Source organism: Peromyscus eremicus, chromosome 2, assembly GCF_949786415.1.
Source record: "Peromyscus eremicus chromosome 2, PerEre_H2_v1, whole genome shotgun sequence".
Lineage (NCBI taxonomy): Eukaryota > Metazoa > Chordata > Mammalia > Rodentia > Cricetidae > Peromyscus > Peromyscus eremicus.
The window spans coordinates 61,565,728-61,589,881 of record NC_081417.1 but is presented as its reverse complement, the minus strand read 5'-3'; the positions used below and the strand labels follow the sequence as shown (position 1 = coordinate 61,589,881).

At 46.3% G+C, this 24,154-nt stretch overlaps 1 protein-coding gene across 4 annotated transcripts; it reads left to right on the top strand.

The window, feature by feature from the left end:
* The first annotated feature begins 1,919 nt into the window (after positions 1-1,919).
* Positions 1,920-23,882, top strand: Aptx (aprataxin). 4 transcript variants are annotated; one of them, XM_059254114.1, is made up of 8 exons: positions 1,920-2,049; positions 9,207-9,343; positions 11,652-11,693; positions 11,913-12,212; positions 13,616-13,675; positions 16,029-16,255; positions 22,155-22,258; positions 23,403-23,882. In XM_059254114.1, exons 4-8 carry the CDS (start codon positions 11,967-11,969, stop codon positions 23,555-23,557), a joined length of 792 nt encoding a protein of 263 aa, XP_059110097.1. In that variant the 5' UTR covers positions 1,920-2,049; positions 9,207-9,343; positions 11,652-11,693; positions 11,913-11,966; the 3' UTR covers positions 23,558-23,882. The 4 variants fall into 4 exon arrangements, with proteins under 4 accessions (XP_059110097.1, XP_059110094.1, XP_059110098.1 ...); XM_059254111.1 differs by having other exon boundaries at positions 1,921-2,049; positions 11,647-11,693; XM_059254115.1 differs by lacking the exon at positions 1,920-2,049 and adding an exon at positions 2,056-2,227 and having other exon boundaries at positions 11,647-11,693.
* The last annotated feature ends 272 nt before the right edge of the window (positions 23,883-24,154 follow it).

Here is a 24,154-nt window from a genome sequence, read left to right as displayed (position 1 = left end):
AACGGGGTGAGGGGGGAGGGCAAGCAAGCAAGAATAATATGGGGTCTGGTGAGATGGCGCAGCAGTTAGGAACACTGGTTAGTCCCCCAGAAGATCCTGGTTCTATTCCCAACACACATCCCGTAGCTCACAAGCTCCTGTAACCCCAGTCCCAGCAATCTTCCTTCTGCTGGCCTCCTCAGGCCCCAGGCACACACATGGTATATAGACAGAGATGCACACAAAACACCCGTAAAATAAATTATAAAAGAAAGAATACTCAAACAAAAGTTCAAAGAAAACTTTAGCTTTCAAAAGGAAGTCTTGACATGTGCCACATTGTAGATGAAACTTGACACCAAACTAAATGAAACAAATCAGCTGCAAAAGACAAACGCGATATGATTTCACTTACACGATATTTCCAGAATTGTCAAACACACGGAATCTAAGAACAGAATGGTGGGGCTTTAGGGGGTGAAACAAGTAGGTGTTTGATTCATTGAGAAGTGGAAAAAATTATGGTGTTTCGTCCCCTAACAATGTGAAACCGGCGAATGTCTTAAGTGCCTGCCATGCCCTTAGCCATGCATTGTTCCCAACAACCTTGTTTTTCTGGTCACTGCGCTGTCCACAATGGCTTAGATCTAATGTGCTGGCTATGAAAACCCTGCCCAATTTTCTACAAATGATGCCGTTCATCTTGGAGCTGTAAGAGACACAAGTCAGGCTGGGTAGAAAGAAGCCTTGGCTAAGAGGCTTAATCCTGAGGGAGAGCTCGAACTGTCAGGCCACCAGAGGTGCCTTGGTATCGTAGGCAGCTGTGAACCACATTCTCAGCCTTGAGACTTACACAACTTGAGGTCCTTCCTCCCTTCCTGCTCTGATCCTAATATATACCCATATCTTCTCGGTTGACAAAAGCATCTCTCTCCCTTGTTCCCTGGAACATCCTCCCATCCTGTCTTGTCAGCTCCATCAGATAGTGGAGTCTGCCTTTCCACAGAAGCAAACAATAGTAACCCACTTTGATCAAGAAACAAGAGAGTTCCTAGCTGAGCTTCGTGGTGAAGGCCCGTGACCCCAGCATTTCAGAGGTAGAGGCAAGAGGATCTTGAGTTTGAGGCCAGCATAGGGTACAGTGAGACATTGTTTAAACAACCAAACAAGAGAGAGAGAGAGGAGAGAGAGAGAGAGAGAGAGAGAGAGAGAGAGAGAGAGAGAGAGAAAGGGACGCCTTAAGGTTCAGTTTCTATTGAGTTTCAGATTCTACATTCTGGTTTTACTCACAAGATAGGAATTCTTTCAACTGCCAAGAAGTCTTTGGTGATTTACAAGACAAGACTTTTAGGGAACGTCCTGGAATTACTATAAAAATCCGTACCAATATGTCATCCCAACCTCCTGCCTTTCTGATTGCCCTCAGTTCGTTTAGCGAAGACATCATTAAAACAACAAAAAACTTAGCAGGCTTCCCTCTGTCCCTCTCTTCAGTCTTCTCCTTAAAGGGAGAAAGAAAAGTGTGATTTGAACGTGGGTGGTAAGGCAGTCTAGCCCGCAGCTTAAACGATGGCCCCAAAGCTGGGTTTGGTGGCTCACACCTGCAATCCCAGCACCGGGGAGGCTAAGGCTGGAGGATTTTCGCTGGTTCAAGGCCAGCTTGGGCTACAGAACGAGTTTTGTCTCGCCACCTCCAACCTCATTCATTCCTTCCCTTTCAAAGATGGCCTTAAAATGTAGCAAGCATCCTGAGGAGGAAGTGCCAGGAGAGGACGTGGCTGCGTATACAAGCCACAGGAGATCGCTGCCTGAAATCTCTCTGGAAGGCAGCGACAGCCGGATGCCTCAGAGAAGGCAAAGGAGCTGTCCTCAGGGGGACAACAAGCCGGTAGGAACCACCTGGAGTCACCCCTTTTCCACCTCGGCGAGAGATGGTTTCAGCCAATCCGCCAAGAGATGGTGGAATCATCACCAGTTGCTAGGCAGCCGCTTTATGACGTCATCTCTCAGCACCGGAAGTGGCGGGGCGCAGTGGAGTCGCCAGCGGGTTTGTGAGTGTCTGCAGTCGAGGTAAGCTGGTGGTCGGGCTGCCTCCTCTGCTGGTTGGGTTAGAAGAGGCCGCGGGCGTTCGGCCCCGGCTGCCAGCCCGAAGCGGTGGCCCTGAGTGTCGAGTTCGAGACTTCCTTCTGGGCGGACCAGGCTCCACCCTTTCGTCCTGCTCCGGTGGGCGGGTTTCAGGAGAAAGAGTGTTAGTCTCCGCCCCGTTGCTCCCTTGCGCCCTTCCCCCTCTCCCCCCCACCCCCACCCGACTCCTGTATCTAGTTGGCCGCAAAATCAGCATGAAAAGATTTATAGATAACAGTGGACACTGTCGTGCCAACGGGGCTGTTCGGCTTGTCGGGAAAGTGTTTCTGCCAAGAACGCCCTCCTAGGGTAACTTGAGGTGCTGTATCATCAGTGTCCTCAGCAGGCCTTAGGAATGCCGGCGGCAGCAAGGCCTTCCTCAGTGCGGAGACTGGTTCAGCAAAGCAGGGGTGTTTGCAATCCCATCCGTTTGGAATTGGTGGGGAATTACTTTTGAGAATTTTGACATATATTGGGGATTCCTTAGAGCCCCTGCCACCCTCCTTGGTTTGAGACCAGGTCTCACGTAGCCCAGCTGGCCGCGAATTGCCGATCCTCCTGTCTCCACTTACCTTTCCAGTGATGGGATACAGGCGTATGCCACTGGGCCTGGGCAACTTTTCTTTTTCAAGATGGGTCACAGTAGGTAGATTAGTCTGGCCTCAAACTTCTGGCTAGCCTGCTTGTGTCTCCTGAGTACTGAGATTACAGTCCTTCATCATAGAAACCTTTATACAGAATTTTTCATGTGGGGGAAGCAATGCATATATATATATATATATTTTTTATACTTCTTCCCAAGATGATCTTTGTAAGAAACCTTCATTCAATTCCTGCTTGGTCCTTGTTGATTTGTCTGCTTATGTATTTGTTCTTTACCCCATTCTTTCAACCAACATCACTGTCTACTGAGTTACACAGTCTAGTGAAACTTGCAAATTTCCAGCTTGTCAGCCAGTCACCCGGGGCTTCGCATTATCTGGACCTTGCTGGGTCTCCAGTTCCTCCTGCGCCTTCAGTGTTAGCTTCTCCGTGCACAGTGTGCTGTGTCTGTGTGTGCGTTTGCTCTCGTTCTCTGCCTAGAAATGTCTTCTTTATTCCATTTTCTGGTTCTTAGTGCTCAATTAGGCTGCCTGTTTCTACCAAATTAACCAAGTTTACAAGGCTCTGCTTACACCCGTCTCCAGGAAACCCTCTTTCACATGGTCCTAAAGGCTTGTGTTTCCATAGTACTTTTCTACAAACAAATCATTCCATACCGATTATAATTATCTCTGGGTCTTCTCTGAGATCGGAGGCTCTTGAAGGCAGGCATATGTTTTGATTCAGTGCTAGAATAGCATGAAACGCAGAGTAGGCATGAGACAATCTTGATTGATTGAATGAGTGAGCCCCCAAACAATATCATGTAGTGGTTAAGAACCTATTTGGAAAGAGTTCAGATCCTAACTCTGGCACACAGTCTTTGTTGCCTGGCATGGCTCTTGCTTGTCTAAGCTTTAATTTTCCATAGAGTGATATTGAGACAACATAAATGGGACAGCACAGGGCCTACCATGCAGTGTGCTCTTAGTAAATTATGCTGAACACTGGGGATCCTGGGACATAAGACCAGGCGCCTACAGCAGTGGTCTCCAGGGACCTTTCTTCCGTGTTTCTTGAAGGGAAGGCGGTGGGGAGTCTGTTCCCAGGGCTCTCAGAACTGTGAAAGTTGTACAAGAAAGATGAAGACTCAGTCAGCCTCAGGGAGGAGGTGGGACCTAAAATCTGACAAAGATTTGGGGTTTTAGGAAGGAAAGGAGGATAAGGTAACATCAGAATACCATGTTTAAAATAACTTACTCAGGAACAGTGCTGCAACACGTCATTCCTGAAGGATATGTGTGTGTGTGTGTGTGTGTGTGTGTGTGTGTGTGTGTGTGTGTGTGTGTGGAGTGAGGGTGGACTGCAGGGAGGGAAGAGTGAGAATGGCCAGTGGGGCCGGTTCTGTGAAATAAGTAACCTTTGAGGAATTAGAAGCCTAGAGTCTTAAATTCAAGTCTGTGTTGGACATTAGTGGTCCACAACCACTTGTGGTTATGTGTTGTTTGAATCTTAGATTAATAAAACACTCAAAGCCAGATATCAGGGTGAAAGCTGAAAGATCAGAGAAGTGGAACAGCCAGCCACTAGTTCTTACCTCTACAAAATCCTCAGCCTAAAGAGAGTGAGTTCCTGTTTCTTCACGCCTTATATACCTTTCTCTGCCCTGCCATACTACTTTCTGGGATTAAAGGTGTGTGTGCTTCTCAAGCAAAGGCATGAGATCTCAAGTGCTGGGATTAGAGTTGTGTGTGCCGCCACGGCCTGGCTCTTTCTAATCTAGTAGCTGGCTCTGTCCTCTGATCCTCAGGCAGGTTTATTAGGGTACACACTGTATCACTACATCTGTGTTAGTTGGGAACAAAGTCTAAAGTAAAAACTCCAGTTCCTTAGTTGGGCTAAGTTCAGTTGTCAGTGTGGCTGATTTATTTATGATGAAGGTTTGTTGCAGAAAAGTCTTGTGCTAGCAGTGCTTCCAGATGGATTACTGGCCTCATGTCATCTTCCGATCATTTGTATTCCCCAAGAGTCAGAATTAGTTAGGGAGTGGTATACAGTGATGTACTTAGCAAACAGACCCTTGCAGAAGTGGGAGGGAGTGGTAGAGTGAATTGCTCCTCTTTTGGGACATTCTACTTTAAGAAGAGGAACCCATCTGGGTGTGGTGGCACACGCTTTTAATCCCAGCACTGGGAGGCAGAGCCAGGTGGATCTCTGTGAGTTTAAAACCATTCTGGCCTATACAGCAAGTTCTAGGCCCCCCAGAGCTACATCGTGAGACCCCGTCTTAAGGGAGCCTGAGAGGAGCTCTGGGAAGTAAAGGTGGAAAACCTTGGAAACTTTGGGAGGGTTATGTTATCATCTGATCAGTTATCTGCAAACACTTAGTGTAAGCTTGCTGGTTTATTGTAGGCCAAGCAGTAAATGCTGGGGATACAGTGCTAAAGTGGGCATGATGCTCGCAGTTCATGGAATTTTTTTTTTTTTTGGTTTTTCGAGACAGGGTTTCTCTGTGTAGCTTTGCGCCTTTTCCTGGAACTCACTTGGTAGTCCAGGCTGGCCTCGAACTCACAGAGATCTACCTGGCTCTGCCTCCCGAGTGCTGGGATTAAAGGCGTGCGCCACCACCGCCCGGCAGTTCATGGAATTTTACTGGAGGGTTTGCTACTGGAGGGTTTGCTTAGGATCAGGAGCACACATCCTGTGTTCCCTGTATTCTAGTCATGAATTCCTACAGGTCGGGTCTGGAGCCCCAGTGGGCCAGCCTACTGTTTAAGGTTTGTTTGTGAGCATTGTGCGGTCACCAGCTTCCTAGGGAGTAGTGCGTTGGAACATCACCACTTAAGGACATCAGGGAAGAAAATGTGTATGTGTTTGTGGCAGAAGGGGGGGTTTTGTCTTGTCATGTTCCTAGCTGTCTATTGGATCCTCTCTGTTCCTACTCAGAAGCTGCACTGTCTGCTGGCTTCTTTGTCAGAGGGAGTAGTCAATCACGTGACTTGTTTCTCAATGCCCAATGAGGACCTGCTTCACTTCTCTGGCCATTACCTGCCCATCCATCAATTTGTAGCAGGTACAAACAGATGCCCCATGGAACATCACATTGTAAATGGGACCTGCCTGTAGTACCATACAACCGGGCCCAGGTGTAGGATCTTAGATGAACAGCTGACTTTATACTCATATCGACTCCTCTCAGAGACCTGTTGAATTGTCCTTTGGACTTTCTGGCCCCTGTTACAATAGCGGCTTCTGGACTAGTCTCTGACCCTAGCTCTGTGCACTCTCCGGCCTACCCATAGCTGTGGGCCAGGTGTTCTTGGCCTCTCTTGTTTCATCTTTCTGTGCCGTGTGAGACTTGGCAGTTGTCTGCTGCGGGTGGTGTGCAAGCTCAGCTTCTCATCCTGGTGTTCGTCACTAAGTTTTGCCGTCTTTTTTGGGTGCCTCTGAGGCAGCATCCCTGGTGCGGCCCATCTGCCTTCTCCCCTGTGGGAATCTGTGCTGTCACTTGTGCTGTTTAAAGCCAGATGCCTCTCCCAGTCCTTCCTTCCTGAAGGTCCCCTTGGCTGCTGGTCTGCTCTGGCTGGGTGGTTTCGGAACCTTTCCTGACTGACAGAGGACGTTGAACCTCCTTGGCCTGTGTGTGCTCACACTAATCGATTCCTGGGATTGTGCACCTTGAACTCATCCTGCCTTGCACTGTCCTGTCCTTGCAGATGGTAACCATATTCTCTTTTTAAGAATATCATTTCTTTCTTCTTTGTTCCCAAATACAGCACTTGGGCAAAGCACAAGGCATTGGAGCTGCTTAGGGAGGAGGCAAGATTTCCCTGAGGTGTTAGAAGCTTGGGCATTGATAAGGTTCTGGAACAACAGTTCTCAACCTGTGGATCACGACCCCTTTGGGGGTTGAAGGACCTTTTCACAGGGGTCACCTATCCAATATCCTGCATATCAGTTATTCACATTATGATTCACAACCGGAGCAAAATTACAGTTAGGAAGTAGTAACAAAGAAGTGTGGTTGGGGGTCACCAGAGCACGAGGAACTAACTGTATTAAAGGGTCGCAGCAGCATTAGGTTGAGAACCGCTGCTCTAGAGGCTAGAGAGACATCCTGAAGACCTAGTCCTAGCCTTGATCTGATTCTCTCTTCTGCCTTCCTGGGTCACCTTGTTCTTTTTCTTTGCTTTAGCTCTGTGACACGCTGATGCTTGTCAGATGCTTTCAGTTCATCCATTCTCCTGAGCTTCCTGTTTGTGTGTCTCAGCTTAACTCTCGGGTCTCCCACAAGCCATGCCAAGTAATTGTGTTCCGATGTAATTCAGGGCAGGGGATTTAGCTCAGTGGTAGACTGCCTGTTTAGCAAGGGCAGGGCCCTGGGTTTGGTCCCCAAAATACACATTCCACCTCTCTCTCTCACACACATACAAAAGACAGCCCCCCCCAACAAGCAAACATACAAACAAAAAAACAAAACTCACTACCCCCCAACAAAACAATAGTCAAGGGAATATGAATTTGCTCCTTCTTCATCTCTTTTCAAAAGGAAAAAGGTTTATTTTTAGTGTTTTTAATTATGTGTGTGAGTGGTGGGGGGTGGGTGGTGCGCGGGAGTCCAGGTGCCCACAGAGGCCACAAGTGTCAGGTCCCCTGGAGCCTGGAATTCAGGCAGTCGCAAGGTCCCTGACATGGGGGCCAAGAAGCAAACTTGGTGTCTGTCCAAGAGCAGTCTGTGCTGTTAACCTTCGAGCATCTCTCCAGTTCTTCACCTCCATTTCTAAATAGTGTCTTCTTATAAAGCCTTCATTTTGTCTAATGGCATCTTCCAAATTAGGACCCCCCCCCCTTTTTTTTTTTTGAGACAAGAGTCTCCTGTAGCCTTGGCTGTTCTGGAACTCAGTATGTACACAGGGTTGGCCTAGACCTCACAGAGATCTGCCTCCCTCTGCCTCCTTAGTGCTAGGGTTGAAGTCCTGTACCATGTCTGGCTAGATTAGAAGTCTTTTGTTTGATGCTCCTTTGTTATTTCCAAGGACACCAGAAGATAAGTGTATCTTCTAGATTTGCCTTCCTCCTCCTGTTCCTGAGACAGGATCTCACTATGCAGTCTTGGCTGGCTTGAAACTTGATGTGTGGGAGACAGAGGCCAGCATTGTCTCCACAGCAAGTTCCTGGCTAGCCAGTGCTGAGGTGAGACCCCAACGAAAAAGAAAAAGCGGTGCTAGAGGGTGCCCTCTTCTGACCTCCGTGGGAACTGCACACATATGGAGCACTTACATACATACGAGTAAAACACTCACACACATAAATCTAAAAGAAAAAAGGTTCTTCAGATCTCTGGTGTCTTTATATGTATTAAGTCTCTCTCTCTCTCTCTCTCTCTCTCTCTCTCTCTCTCTCTCTCTCTCTCTCTCTCTCTCTCTCTCTCTTTTTGTTTGGAGGGGAGGGACATTGAAGCCAGGGCTTTGCACATGTTAGGTAAGTATTGTCCCACTGAACTACATTCCTAGCCCTTATTTTGAGAGAGAATGTGTCTGTGTATGTGTGTGCTTGGTAGTATGTGAACCACGTGCGTTCAATACCTGCAGAAGCCAGAAAATGACGTGGAAAATCCCCGGGAACTAGAGCTATTGTGAGCCACTATATAGGTGCAAATGCACACACTGTTCAGTCATCTCTCTTGATCCACATCTTAATTCTTGGTTCTCTGACAGGCACACTCCTTCCCAACCCCAAACCTTGTCTACATAGCCCTTCTTCATGAAATCTTTTTTAATCTCAAGGGTCAGTCCTACCACTGGGCTAATGTCTTACAGTACTTGGATCATATCACAGTAACTAGAGTATGAATTGTCTGCTCATATACTGTGGGGGGCCAGCCTATTCCTACTCCCCCCCAGGGTACTCTTGAGCAGGAGCAGCAGGAAATATTAGAGAGAAATATAGCTAGAGAGAGACAGACAGAAACATAGAATAGCCTCGGGCCCTGACTGTCTCTGCCAAAGAGCTTTTAAAGGAATGCCAAGGGGAGGAACAAAAGATCTCCCCCAAGGCACAGCCAAGTGCAGACCCTTCCAACCACCTGGCGACCTTTCCCATGGTCAGATCATCCCCTTATGCGGCTCTGCTGTGTCAGGCAAACTCAGATCTCACAAGGAAACTTCTGTGGGCTCCCACGATATACCCTATTCCAAGTTCCTCAAATTACAGGAATAGTCTTTTACTCACTTCTGAGGGACCCTCTGCATATAGCCTAATGCCCAGCACAGGATATCAAGGAATGTGTAACAAATATTTGAATGCTTAGCATGCTTGGCAAAGGAAAATATTTACCTGTATTATCTCGTTAATCCCCAGCAACCTCCTGAGTCCTGTCATTATCACAGCTTTATAGGGGAGGAAGTTGAGACTAGAAGGTGAAGTCACCTGCCTCTGTGAACATCCTCACAGTCTCGTGTGTGGTGAGGCTGGGTGTGGCCTGGATGATTGGTTCTCCAGTGATCCTCTTTTGTTTTTAGAGTGATGATGCGGGTGTGCTGGTTGGTGAGACAGGACAGCCGGCACCAGCGAATCAAACTTCCCCATTTGGAAGCAGTTGTGATTGGTCGAAGCCCAGAGACCAAGATCACAGATAAGAAATGTTCTCGACAGCAAGGTAACTAACTGGTCATAGGAATGTGAAGGTGACTGTTGAGTTATAGAGGATAGTGATAACCAGTGATGCACATTTCTGGCTGTTTTTGCTGGAAAACCTATTATATTCTCAAACAAGGCTCATAAATTGTGTTCTTTTAGCTAACACAAGGGCTGGTTCATCCTGGATTCTGCCTTCACCATGTAGTAACACTTTAAGGCAGGTTCAGGTAAGGGATGGGAACAGGTGGCTGCCATCCTGTTCCCTTGGAGTGGCAGGATTGAGTCTTGGACCCTGCTTTGCCCAGGGGTTATGCATTGAGCAGCAAGACAAATAAATTCTGGAATCTCCAAGCTGAAACCATGTCTGAGAGGCAATGGGGATGGTGGCAGCCTTTACACACTGCCTTACACAGGGGGTAGATCTTTGTACGACTGTGGCAAACAGTCTATCATATGTTTTAAGGGAAAAGCTGAGTGTACACACACACACACACACACACACACACACACACACACACACACACACAGATATTTTCCTGCACATGATGGGCATGCTCACCCTTGCCTGCAGGTTCTGGTTCAGAGTTGGGGTCACTGCTACAGCAGTGAGTATGACGTTCCTGTATGGGTTAGTCAAGTTTGCTGGAGTGTTGAGCCGAGGAGGTCCAGGATACAAACTGCTGCTGCTTCCATCTGCCTGCTTCTCACAGCAGCAAGTGTAGGGGTGTGGGGGTTCACCAGCCTCCCCCCCCCCCAGCTGTGATGTCTCTTCTTGTTCCCCGTCTCAACCCCACATGCTTTTTGACTTATCTGAACATGAGTGCTTGAAGTTATCCTTCTCAAACATACTCATACTGTCCAGTCCTGCAGTGCTTTTTCTAGAACATTTTTTCCATTCCTTCAGGCCAGCTTGAACTTCTGTTTTCCAAGAACATATCTTTTACCTCTTTCTCTGTTAGGCACTTGATAGTAATATTCCCTACCCCTGAGGCTCATGTTAGGCAAGCCCTCTACCCCTTGGCTTCAGCTCCAACTCTTTTTTTTTTTTTTTTTTTTCCCGAGACAGGGTTTCTTCATATAGTTTTTTTTTTTTTAAAGATTTATTTATTTATTATGTATACAGCATATGTGACTACAGAAGAGGGCACCAGATCTCATTACAGATGGTTGTGAGCCACCATGTGGTTGCTGGGAATTGAACTCAGGACCTCTGGAAGAGTAGTCAGTGCTCTTAACCTCTGAGCCATCTCTCCAGCCCCTCTTCATATAGCTTTGGGTGCCTGTCTTGGATCTTGATCTGTAGACCAGGCTGGCCTCGAGCTCAGAGATCCACCGGGCTCTGCCTCCTGAGTGCTGGGATTAAAGGCGTGCGCCACCACTGCCGGGCTCAGCTCCAACTCTAGACAATTTTTTTTTCTTCTTCCTAATAGTAGAAGTCTTCTCTTACCATGAGCCGGGAGTTTTCTTCCTGTTGGCAGAGTCTGTGATCCCTCCTGGCTAGGGGTTCTGTCCCAGGAGGCTGCAGAGATTCAAAGTTTTTATTTTTATTTTTGTGAGACAGGGTCTCACTATGTAACCCTAGCTGTCTTGGGACTCACTATATGGACCAGGCTGGCCTTGAACTCACAGAGATCTACCTGCCTCTACCTCTTAAGTCTGGGATTTAAAGGTGTGCGCCACCACAGCCAGCTTCAAAATGGGAAAGATATTGAGCATTTGTTTGCTGTTAAGATTTATTTTAAAAAATTATATGTGTGTCTCTGAGTGGGTGTATTTAAGTACAGTTGGCTGTGGAGGCCAAAAGCATCAGATTTCCCTGGAACTGGGGCCAAAGGTAGGAATGAGCTGTCCAGTGTGGGTGCTGGGAACTAAACTCAGGTCCTCTGGCAACAGCAAGCAAGTATTCTTAGCCAGTGAGCCATCTCTCCACCCCCACCCCCACCCCAGGTTTTCAGCAGTAGTTAAGGGAGTACATGCACTTATATAAATTATTTTTGGGAGTGAGAAGTGGGGTTTAAGATGTTCTTACATATTCCAGACTGATCTCACACACTGGCTATGCAGCCAAGGCTGGCCTTGAACTCCTGATCTTGACTCTATTTCTCAAGTCTGGGATTATAGGCATGTGCCATCATGCCCAGCTCATTGATGGACCTTTTATGGAAGGCTAAAGCTGTTAGAAACTGGGATTTGTAGGCCCCGGCACACGCAGATCAGGCTCATCTGTGGGCTGTCTGTAGCAGTCAGGCTTTGTTGTCCTTTCGGGAAAACAGTACCTGGTGTTGGTTGCATCTGTGTTTAATGTTTTCTTATGTCTTTCAGTACAGTTGAAAGCAGAGTGTAACAAGGGCTATGTCGAAGTAAAGCAGGTATGTGTGTTTGTGACTTGGGTTTCCATTTATTACTTGATAGTTTCCTTATGCTGTTGCTTTAGACTCTGCCAGCTAATGCAAGCTCCTCTGTCAAGGGTGGAAGTGATGCAGTGAACTATAGGCAGGGTGACTGTACAGTAAGTGGTTAATACAGCAGCAGTCTATTACTGATGACATTGTTGTTATTATGCTTACAGTATGATTGTGTATCCACAGGTGGGGGTCAATCCCACCAGCATTGACTCCGTCATCATTGGGAAGGACCAAGAGATGAAGCTGCAGCCTGGCCAGGTTCTCCACATGGTGAATGAACTTTATCCATATATTGTAGAGTTTGAGGAAGTAGCAAAGAGTCCTGACCTAGAAACACAAAGGAAGAGAAAGAGGTCAGACTGTGATGGTGAGGAGATGGATGCTGCTCAGGAAGCGGAGTCTGGGACAGGGCTAGCACCTGGGAGCAGCCCCAGCCAGTGCTCTGTGCCTTCTAAGAAGGGCAAGGATGGAGTCACCAAAGAGGTGAGAATAGTGTGATTGATAGATGATGTGGAGATGAAATGAGATGTAATGACTGCTTAATTGTTTTGTACACTATAAAGCTGGGACACAGGTGAGTGGTATTAGTCATAATGAGGGTTGTTAACCATGATGAAAGAGTAACTTGTTTGTGGCATGAAAATCACTTGGTGAATGTGCCTTTATATGCTTTTCCATTAAATTCCCGGGGTAACGCATTTGAAGGACGACAGGGCAGTCAGTAATGGCAGTGTGTCATGCTCTGCATGCATGGCTTAGGGATTGGCCTAACTGGGGCAACAAGGGAATGAAGAAAGGCCAGACACACAGACACACAAACAGAAAATCTGGGGTTGGGTGGGCTGGTCTCTTTAGTGGAGATGTATCATCAACAGCAGCCCAGAAACTCAGCATGATTCTTTTGTACATCTGAATCGAGGAGGTGGTTTATTGTATATAGTTGAACAAGGAAGCAGGAGGTCTCTAGAAGGGAGTCATCTCAGGCTATAAACATCTGGGAGGAGGAAGCTGTGGTTGATAGTTTCTGCACACACTGGTCAGCCATTTGTAAACACTGGTGCTTGGACCAGAGGAAGGCTTTGCTCTCCCTCTGGGCCTCCCTCTGGGAAGGCTTTGCCATTTCCATGGGTGTAGGCACTGAGGCCCTTGACATGGCTGGTCATGTCAACAGCACACCCTCACTCAGGGCCTCCCCCACTCCCCATAATGGTGTCATTAATGTTGAACACTAGAATGGGTCGTTTGCTTAATAGATATGTAACTCACATGCTGATGTCAAAAAGAGCTTGCCTAGGCTGCAGCTGGAGTGTGAGGGGGCAAAGAAGGCTGATTGTACTCTGGCAGCTTTGGCTTTATGGAGCTTTTCCTGGGGAGATGTGAACAGATGTCTGGTCACCCCAGATATGGCACTAATGACAGGCCAACCATTCCACCCAAGTATAACTTGGTGAACCAGCGAGTTTAATTGTGGTTACTTACAGGAGCATGGGCAGCTTATGGGTGACTACCCCATCCTAGCTGCTTGTGTATCCTCTGGGAGGGGAGGAGCCTCATGAGCCCTCTCATGAGTCCTCCCCATCCCCCAACAAGGGAATGTTATTTGGCCCAGTCTTGTGAAAGTCTCTTCAGGTAATCCCAACTGCTCTTACTCTGGACGGCAGTCTGCACAGAAGACGGAGTTCCACAGTAGCCTCCGTCCTACACCCAGTTCTGAGTATCGGAAGAAGCAGGGAGGCTTGTGGTCCTAAAGGACGATAGACCGAAGTAAAGGAAGTTGAATTCTCAAAAACTAACATGACGTCCATGTTTGATTTGGACTTTGCTGTCATGCAGTATTAGCTACATTTAATTACTGGCATTTATATTTACAGTGTCTATTTTTTTAGGAGTCACTGGGCCACTGGAGTCAAGGCTTGAAGGTTTCTATGAAAGACCCCAAAATGCAGGTCAGAATAAAATTGTATAATTTAAGTATCTGTCATGTTGTACACGACCATTCTACAGAACTCATAATTATAAATGAAGCCAAAGGATTCTGGCTTTGGTTCTGGATTCCGATTACTGGACTTTTCTGTGAGAACAAGCGGCTTCCACGTTGGTACTAAAGTCGTCACTAGACTCGTGACCTTTTGCTTGCATTCTTTCCTTCATGTTACTTAATACTACTCTCCCTTGACCTTCTTTCTAAGTGGTGACAGTACTCACACTTACAGCTGTTTCCACATAGGTGTACAGACATAGGCTAGGAGCCATGTAGGAAGGAGAATGTGGGGTTTTATCTTTCTGGCTTTGGGCTACCTTGCTTAATATACTTTCTACGTCCATCCATTTTCCTGTAGATTTTGTGATTTCATTTTTCTTTTTCTTTCTTTCTTTTTTTTTTTTTTTTTTTTGGTTTTTCGAGACAGGGTTTCTCTGTGTAGCTTTGCGCCTTTCCTGGAACTCACTTGGTAGCCCAGGCTGGCCTCGAACTCACAGAGATCCGCCTGTCTCTGCCTCCCGAGTGCTGGGATTAAAGGCGTGCGCCACCACCGCCCGGCCTCTTTCTTTTTTTCTTCCTTCCTTCCTTCTTTCCTTCCTTTCTTTTTTTTTTTTTTTTTTTTTTTTTTTTTTTTTTTTTTCAAGACAGGGTTTCTTTGTATAGTTTTGGTGCCTGTCCTGGCTGTACTGTAGACCAGGCTGGCCTCGAACTCATAGAGATCTGCCTGGCTCTGCCTCCCGAGTGCTGGAATTAAGGTGTACGCCACCACCGCCTGGCCATTTTTCTTTCTCTTTTTGAAAAGATTTTATTGATTTCATGTGTAGGGTGTTTTGCCTGTGTGTATGTCTATGCACCATGTATGTGCTTGGTGCCTGAGGATGCCAGAAGAAGGGGGATCATCTGAGATTGGAGTTACAGATGATTGTGAACCATCTTGTGGGTACTGGGAATCAAACCTGGGTCCTCTGGAAGAGCAACCAGTGTTCCTAACTACTGAGTCATCTCTCTAGCCTCCCGGCCCCCCCTTTTAATTGACACAGGGTCTCTTATATAGCCCTGTAGCTCTGGGTGTCCTGAAACTTGCTTTCTAGACCAGGCTGTCCTCAAACTCATAGAGGTTTTTCTGCCTTTGCCTCTGCCTCCTGAGTGATGGTATGCCTTCATACGCAGCCTCTGATTTCCTAAATAATACTCCATTTTCTATATATAACACATTTTCAGTTTCCATACATCTGTTGATGGACATATGAATCATGAAAGAGCATATAAACTAATTATTTTTCTAGTTTGAACACTGGCATAGTTTTTTCTTTTTCTTCCTTTTTTTGGTGGCAGATAAGTGCATGCAATTGTAATTGATAGTGAAAGTGTTAAACCCTGAGTGAAGCTCCAACTTCAGAAGGGCCATTCTAGCTATATAAAAGTTCACTGAGGGGTGGGGATTTAGCTCAGTGGTAGAGTGCTTGCCTAGCAAGCACAAGGCCCTGGGTTCGGTCCTCAGCTCCGGAAAAAAAAAAAAAAGTTCATTGAGATTTATAGCATTTGGGGATGGGCAAGTGTTTGTTTGAGTGGCTACCTTAATCTAGCTGTGTGATGGGTTTTATTTGTGAGTTTATTACAATAAAGTGCTTTTATAAAATTTTTAAAAATTGTAACTGGAGGTCTTTGGAGAACAGCTTACTTTTTTCTGCTGTTGAGAAACTGGACTAGCAGGGTGGCTTATTGGGTAAGGGTGCTTGCTGCCAAGGCTTGACGACTTGAGTGTGGTTCTTGGGATCAACCTGGTAGAAGGAGAGAACCAACTCCTTAAATTGTCCTATGATTTCCCCAGATAAGTAATAAATGTGAAAAAAATTGTGCCAACCTGGCCATGGTCCCTTTGAAGGGATCATCAGATGATGTGTGGTGACTGTAGTAAGAGCTGTCTCCGTGTCAGAAAGCAGCCATCATCCTTGGCTTAGGGCTCCTTGAAATGTACACATGTATTCCAGGTCTGTGTCTGAGAGGCTGCGGTTGAATTCTACCTGTGGAGATTTAACATTGAGGCCTTGAGAACGCCCTTGTGCTGTGCATCTTCTCTGTGTATCCTATGTAGTGTGGTGTCTGAAAACAGGCTCTGGAGTCTCTGGGATTGGGGTTGGAACCCTCGATTCCTCACTGTGTAATTATGTGACTGGTGGAAGACGCTTTCAGTGTCTGCTCTCACCTCTTAAAAGTTTTTGCACAAGGTTTTGTAAGTAAGTGACCGAATGAGTGTGACAGCACATGTACGAAGATCCTCACTGACGTCTCTTTCCTTCCTGTGTGCTCCCTGCTAGGTTTACAAAGATGAGCTGGTGGTGGTGATTAAGGATAAATATCCCAAGGCCCGTCACCATTGGCTGGTCTTACCATGGGCCTCCATTTCCAGTCTGAAGGTTGTGACCAGTGAACACCTTGACCTTCTCAAACATATGCACACTGTAGGGGAAAAGGTGATTTCGGATTTTGCTGGATCCAGCAAACTGAGATTCCGGTTGGGTTACCATGCTATTCCCAGTATGAGGTAAGCCTTGGGGTGAGGTGGTGCCCTCTGGTTTGGTCTAGGTGATCAGTGTGGATTTGTGAGTCCAGTAGTTTCCAGGCCCAGGGGAGGTGGGATGTTTCTGAGCAGGTGGGCTGAATCTTGTACCTGTCTGACTTGCCTATGAGCAGCCCAAGTTCCTGCTTCTGCCTGCCTGTAATTCAGTCCCTTGACATTGTTGATTTCTCTCAGAATGTAAGCTTTTTAACACGCAGGCTAGATGAAGTAGCTTCATTACCAGTAGATGAGGACTTATTGTCAGTGGCTTGTTAAAATTCTCGGAGTTACTTATAACTCTTAAATGACTAAGGACCATTGCTCTAGAGGAAACAAAACATCATACACACCTGCAAATATAAGCTTAGGGTGTGTACAGTTTCAAATAAAGTGAAGGGAAGGTGTGGAGTTTGCTCTTTGTTGGCTTATTTGCAGAAGGATTTGGGGCAGAATGATTGTTTTTCCTCACAGAGTGTGTGCAGGACAAATTCCTTCAGCTTATTTGGTCTGAGCGATAAGATGATGAATGCATGGACTGTACCTCTGGGATATACCCTCAGTCCCCCTTTAAAAAACTGCACTAAAATAAACAACATAAAATTTACATTTTAAAAGTGTTTATTTTGTTTAATATTTTGAGACAGTTTTTTTTTTCTGTTGTTGTTTTGTTTTGTTTTTTTGAGACAGGGTTTCTCTATGTAGCCTTGGCTGTCCTGGATCTCACTCTGTAGCCCAGGCTGGCCTCGAACTCAGAGGTCCTCCTGCCTCTCCCTCTCAAGTGCTGGATTAAAGGCGTGCGCCACCACCACCCGGCTATTTTGAACACTTCTCACATCAGCTTCCCAGGCTGGGGCTACAGTGTTCACTACTGTATCTGGGTAACCATTTATAATTTTTTTTGAGATTTATTTATTTTTATTTTATGTGTGTGGCTGTTTTGCCTGCGTGTATATCCATGTACCATATGTGTGCCTGATGCCCATGGCGGCCAGCAGAGGACATGGGATCCCTAGGAACTGGAGTTAAGGTTGGTTGTTAACTGCTGTGTTGGTGCTGAGCATTGTACCTGGGCCCTCTGGAGGAGCAGTGAGAGCTCTTAACTGCCGCTCTGCAGCCCCTTAGCATAGTTCATTAGGCAAGCTTTCATTCCTCTATTTTTATCTTTGTTTATTTACTTATTTGGAGATAGGACTCCAGATAGCCAAGGCTGGCCATGTGTTTCTGACCCTCCTGCCTCTGTCTCCAAATGCTGGGGTTATAGGCATATGCCATTATGTCTGCTTTATGCAATGTTGGGGACCAAACAGTACTTTATGCAGGCCGGATAAACACTGTTTCACTTGAGTGACATCTCTAGCCCAGTGATGGAATTTTTAAATAAATAAATGTAATAGAAAGGAAAATGTGAGAGTGAGACACTTTCTAAAAAACAAACAACCAAACAACAAAGGAAAGTGTAATTTCCCTACTGTAAAGCAATATTTTTAATTTAGAAAATACAAAAATGTAAAATGTGAAGTAGAGCAAAGACCTGCTGACTAAACGCTATACTTGTTTGAATTTCACCTGTTTTTACTAGAAGGTTCTTTCCCTGCTTCAGGATTCATGTAACATTTACTTTTTTGTCTGTCCTTAGCCTCCAGTCTGAGGTCCTGATCTTGATACCTTCCATGGGTACAGGCTGTCTGTAGGACATGTCTATGTTTTTTTTTTTTTTGGAGGTCCAGGCTGGCCCTGAACTCCCCACATGGCCAGGCTCGTCTTCAATTCATAATCCTTTTGCTTCTGTCTCCTGAGTGCTGGCCTTAGGTGTGAGGCTCACGCCTGGCAGGGAGATCTCTTTCAGTTTGGGTGTATCATGCTATCTGTGGTGTTCTCATCATGTCAGAGGTGCGTGGTGTTGAGGTGACTTGTGACCTGTGTGTTAATCTTGGTCATTTGTTGAAGTGTGGCCTGCCAAGGTTCTTTACTCAGAGTTACTGTTTTTCCTTTTTAACTGATGACTATTTTGGGGGAAATATTTTAAGACTATTACTGTCCCATTGCTCAAACTTAGACCCATCTTTTTATTATCTATTGGTAGGTTTTATTTTACTTTTATTTTTCATTGATTTGCTTGAGACATGCTTCACTCTGTATCCATGGAACTTTGTTTTGCTCAGGCAGACCTTGAACTCAGAGTTGTCATCCTGCCTCAGTTTCCCTAGTGCTGGGATCACTAATTTGATGCACCACACCAAGCTCTATTGCTGACACTTGCCTGCAATGCGATTACTGTGCTCTTTTCCCAGGGATGGTTTTCTGCTTCTCCATCTAATAATTGCACTGTTGTGTGTGGAAGCTCTGCCTCCCTTGTTTCAAGTATAGGCTCATGAGTGTTCTGTAGATTCTAATTCAGTACTTTATATTTATTTATGTATTTATTTATTTCTTGAGCCTTAAATTGTTTCATCTTTGATCACTTTAGGTTGGCTTTCTCACTCCATGCCCCTTACAGTTTTTAAGGTTTACTTTACTTTCTGTTCCTACACGGTACCACAGGCTCATCATCTCCAGAGAGGCCTAGATACTAGGTTTCTATGAGAGAAGTGGTTGACTTTAGGGTGTCTTTGCTTCTACATCCTCTCAGCGGGTAGAGCAGGAAATAACACACAAATCCTTGGCCCTCTCCCCACCCCTGACTCTGCATTCACATATGTAATTCCTGCTGGTTCTCCTCCCAGACTTGACCCTTAGCTTCTGGGTCATGCTGGTACCACTCCTCCTAGTCATCTCCACAGGCAGTTCACATCTTGTTTTCCTGTTTCCTTTTTTGTGTCTTCTTTCTCTCCCAGTGAGAGGATGGGTGTCATTCATTATAATGAGTTCACTTATGTGCTCAGTCCTAGCGTATGTCTAATACAGTTACAAAATTACTAACCCATCTCCTGTGCAAAGACATCTACTACTGTAGTACAGTGTTTGTGAAAAACCACCCCCCTTTAGTGTTATAGTATCTAGCCAAAATACTGTTTTCCAAAGTTATTTTTTTCTTACCTTCTTCGATGGGGTTCCTTTCTTCATTTTTATTCATTTGTTTATTTGTTGCTGCTTATATACCATTTTGGATTCTGTACACATACTGGTAGCTTTTGATTATTAGTGATTCAAAATGAAATACTACTAATTCCAAAAATGAAAATCATACAAAAAGTCATTCTACTTAGTTTAACAAAGTAAAACTATGTGTTTGTGTGCATGTATGCATGAGTGCATGTGGAGGTTAGAGGTCAACCTCAAGTGTCTTCCCTCCTCAGGTGCATCCATCTTGTTTTTTGAAACACTGACCTGGGACTTGCTGAATAGGCTAGGCTGGCCAGCTAACCCCAGGAATCCACCTGTCTCCACCTCCCTAGTATGGGACTTCAAGTACATGACACCGTGACTGACTTTTTTTTTTTTTTTTTTTTTTTTCTTCGAGACAGGGTTTCTCTGTGTAGCTTTGCACCTTTCCTGGAACTCACTTGGTAGCCCAGGCTGGCCTCGAACTCACAGAGATTCGCCTGGCTCTGCCTCCCGAGTGCTGGGATTAAAGGTTCTAGGAACCAAACTTCAGATTCTCATGCTTGCAGAGGAAGCACATTATCAACAGAGCTATCAACTCAGCCTAAACAACTACTGGCTGAACCTGGGTTCTTTTCCCTGTCCCTTTCTCCATCTCAGCAAGTGCCACTGCCCCAAACTGCACCCATAAGTTAGTAATCTTGTGGGATTTGTTCCGAAATATGACCAGAGTCGGGCTGTTTCTTGTCATCTGCTGCAGCCCGGCTCTGGTGTCAGCTGTGCTCGTTTTTGCTCTTGACTGTTGCAGTTCTTTGTAGCAGGTCTCCCCATGTTCTGCCTGACCTGCCCTCCATCCCTTTATCCCAACAGCCAGAGCGCTCTGATAAAGGTAAAGTGGGACAGTGTCTTCTGCTGAAGCTCTTCCAGCAGCCCCTAATGTAGCCAGGATAAATTTATCACAGTGCTCTTAGAGGCTTTTAGGCCCATTATGATCTGGCCCTGCTGAACCCCTGCTGAACCCCTGCTGAATCCCTGCTCCTTGGCTCTAGTATTTCTGGCATACACTGTGGCCATATCACCATCTTTGGGGTCCATGTTTGCATCGAGCTGCTTCTTGCCCCTAGATTTTGAACTTGGTCTCTACACTTGGAGACACTCTGCCTTCTTTGGGCACTGTTAACTAGCTCTAGAACTAGTCACTAGCCCGCTTCTCTTTTTTCTTTTCCCCTTTTCTTCCTTCCTCCTTTCAATTTCTTCTTTTGTTCTTTATTAGTGTATATTAATTATATGTAATAGGTTTTATGACATTTTCATATATGTGTATAATGTTTATTGATCATATCCTGTTATTCTTGCCCCCCCTCCTACTTCCACTGATCCCCTTTCTCTTCCCAACTAGTTACCCCCTTTTTTTGAGGCGGGTTTTCAGTGTGTAGCCCAGGCTGGCCTTCAATTCAGAATCCTCCCACTTTAGCTTCCCAAGTGCTGGGATCTAAGGCAGGTGCCAGCATGCGTGGCACCTTCTTCGTTTTCCTTTAGTGCTTTGGATTTTTGTTGCTTATTTGTCTTTCTTCATTAGAATGTAATTATTCTCAATGTAGTCCTTCCCTATATTATTCACTACTAAATTCCCAGTTCTTGGTTTGATTAGGTACTTACTAAACACACACACACACACACACACACACACACACACACACACACACACGAGACCAATTGCTGCTTGCTTGCTTATTTATTTATTTTTATTTGTGACAGGGCCTTACTGTGTAGCTCTGGCTGGCCTGGAATTGTTAACCAGGCTTCTCTCGAACTCACAGAGATCCTTCTGTCTTTTCCTTCAGAGTACTGAGACTAAAGGCATGTACCACCATCCCTGGCCTTCACCTCACGTTTTGAGACAGGGGCGCTCACCGAACCTGGAGCTTGCTGATTTGACTAGACTGGCTGGCCGGCAAGCTCCGCCTCCTGGGTGTTAGGAGAGTGTGTGTTGCTGTTCCTGGCTTCTCCTCCTGAGTGCTGAGGATTAGATTAGGCCCTTGTGCTTGCACAGTGTCTCAGTTAGGGCGACTGTTGCTATGATGAAGCACCATGACCTAGGAACTTGAGGAGGAAAGAGTTTGTTTGACTTACACTTCCATATTGCTATTCTTGATCAAAGGAAATCAGGACAGGAATTCAAACAGGGCAGAACCTGGAAGCAGGAGCTGATGCAGAGGCCATGGAGGGGTGCTGCTTACTGGCTTGCTCCTCGAGGCTTGCTCAGCCTGCCCTCTTATAGAACTCAGGTCCACCAGCTCAGGAAAGGGACAACCCACTGTGGGCTGGGCCCTTCCCCATCAATCACTAATTAAGGAAATGCCCCACAGGCTTTCATCCAGCCTGATCTTAAGGAGGCATTTTCTTTTCTTCTTTCTGCTTTTGTTTTTTAAGACAAGGTTTCTCTGTGTAGCCCTGGCTGCCCTGGAACTCACTCTATAGACCAGGCTGGCCTCGAACTCATATAGATTCCACCAGCCTTTGCCTTCTTACTGTTGAGATTAAAGGCGTGTGCCATCACCACCTGGCTGGAGGCATTTTCTTAATTGAGGGTTCCTCTTCTCAGATGACTTTAGCTTGTGTCAAGTTGACATGAAACTGTCCAGCACACGTGGCCAGCACTTCACTCCCTATGTTATCTTCCAAGCACATTAACTATTCTCAACTAAATGAATGGGTATATTGCAGTAAATGAATACAGCATCAGAACTTTATGTACCTGTACTTACTTAGACTGGTGTCACTTTGATTAAACCATAGTTTTTAATACTCAGTTCTTTTTTGTTTTTCAACTTTCAACTAGCCATGTACACCTTCATGTGATCAGCCAGGATTTTGATTCTCCTTGCCTTAAAAACAAAAAACATTGGAATTCTTTCAATACAGAATACTTTCTGGACTCACAAGGTAAATAGTATTCTATTTTTTTAAAATTTAATTCATTTTCTTAGATGTTTTACTACCTGACTCAGTTGTTTTCTAAGTAACTACTTGGCCTCAAATGACCCACATACATTAGTGGTCTCTATAAAACATGCACTCCTAAAATGAACAAGGATGTTTCATTGTAATAGGATTGCTACTTGGCTGTGAGCATCCTGGAGGGACCCAATCAGCTGTTATGTCGGGGTCAAAAGTGCTTCACTTTGACAGCAGAGGAGTTAATGTCTACCCAGTATGCTAGTGTTCTGGAGCTAGTAAGCTGGGTTTGACTCTTGGCTGGGAAGACGTGTGTGAGCAGGTTCTGAATCTGAGGGTTGCTGGGCCTGTGCCAGCCAGGCCTCGTGTTTGTCGCAGTGACAGAACACCTGACGTAACCTGAGAAATGAAAGCTGTGCTTAGGTTCAGAGTTGCAGAGGACTCGTCTGCAGCTCTGTTGCTATGGTGAGGTAGAACACTGGCAGGGAGGGCGAGGAGGAGCGGAGCTGCTCACTTATTGGTAGCCAGGGACTGAGAAAAAGAGGAGAGAGGGGCTTAGGGAAGGGACTTGGGACAAAACATAGCCTCAAGGACGTCCCCAGTGACCTATTTTCTCCAGCGAGGTCCCACCCCCTAAAGTTTCTACCATCTCACCAGATAGCACTGACTGCTGGGACCACACGTGCAGCCTGAGGCTTTAGAGGGGACACTTCGTGTCTCAACTGTTCCTTGTCTTTTCTAGCAGGAGGTGGGGCTCTGTCCTGTTAGCACTGCTTCGTGGATACTGTGTGTATGTGGGGTGTAAGCATTTCCCAGAGTATTTTCTCTGTAGCCAGTACTGCTGCATCGCTAATGAGGCAGCTGCCATTTAGCAAAGAGGCACCTGGGGAAAGCATGGTGAGAAGCCCATGATGTGGTAGTGGAGTGTGTCCTGAAGGAGTGTATCGTCTCAAAGGTAGGTTGCTCAGACGTAGAAGCTGGTCAAGTGCATTTCCCAGTGTGAAGTCTGACTCCAAGCTCATGAGCTTTAGGACACCAGAGGTGTTGATGGAGGCAGGTTTCCAGCCTTTTCCTTGGCATCTTCTTGGCTGTCCACAGTAGCTAGGATCTGAACCTTACTTCCTGCTTGCAGCTGTGATCAAGATGGTGGAAGACACTGGCCGAGTGACTGTTCAAGATGGGACTTCTGAACTCCTGAAGCTGCCTCTCCGTTGCCACGAGTGTCAGCAGCTGCTGCCCTCCATCCCGCAGCTGAAGGAGCACCTCAGGAAGCACTGGGGCGGGTGACCGTCCCCGGCGGCCGGGTGCAATGCCAGCGTGTGTCCGCAGTGCCCGTGCCCGTGCAGTCCTGAACTAAAGCATGCAACTTTTCAAAACAAAGCTTATTTATTCTTGAGCGGCCACACACAGGGACTGGTAGTTCAGGATGGGGAGTTTGGGTTTGTGTGGGTGTATACTCTGGTGATGGAAGCTGGGACATCCTGCCTGATCACCCTGCGAGGACCATGTCAGGCCTGACTAGTGAGGGGGAGGAAAGCCAGCCTGAGACGCGAATGCAGGATGCGGAAGCAGAGCGATGGTAATATATTTTGTCCCTACTCTGTCCCCTCCAGACCATGTAGTATCTTTTCACCAGGGTGGCTGAGGGTCTGAGGAGTCTGGTTCTCTGACTTTAGTCTGCTCCCTCTGTGAGGAGGCTTCCAGTCCACTGTACCAGGCTGAGTGTCTGGGTGAAAATGGGTGGCGGTCATCTGCACAGAGAGATGAGGTGCATGAGACTGTGCCAGGGCAGAGGACGTGGTAATGTTTGGCCCAGTGTTAACAGTACAGTCTGTGCCGAGGACAGCTGGGCCAGGGAGTACTGTCCGCTTCAGGCAGAGATTC

Excerpts from the sequence above, each read along its gene's own strand:
- Aptx (XM_059254111.1), top strand. The coding sequence starts at position 1,973 with ATGACGTCATCTCTCAGCACCGGAAGTGGCGGGGCGCAGTGGAGTCGC. Across the intron at positions 13,676-16,028 it reads TGAAAGACCCCAAAATGCAG|GTTTACAAAGATGAGCTGGT; the intron begins GTCAGAATAAAA and ends GCTCCCTGCTAG. Across the intron at positions 16,256-22,154 it reads CATGCTATTCCCAGTATGAG|CCATGTACACCTTCATGTGA; the intron begins GTAAGCCTTGGG and ends ACTTTCAACTAG.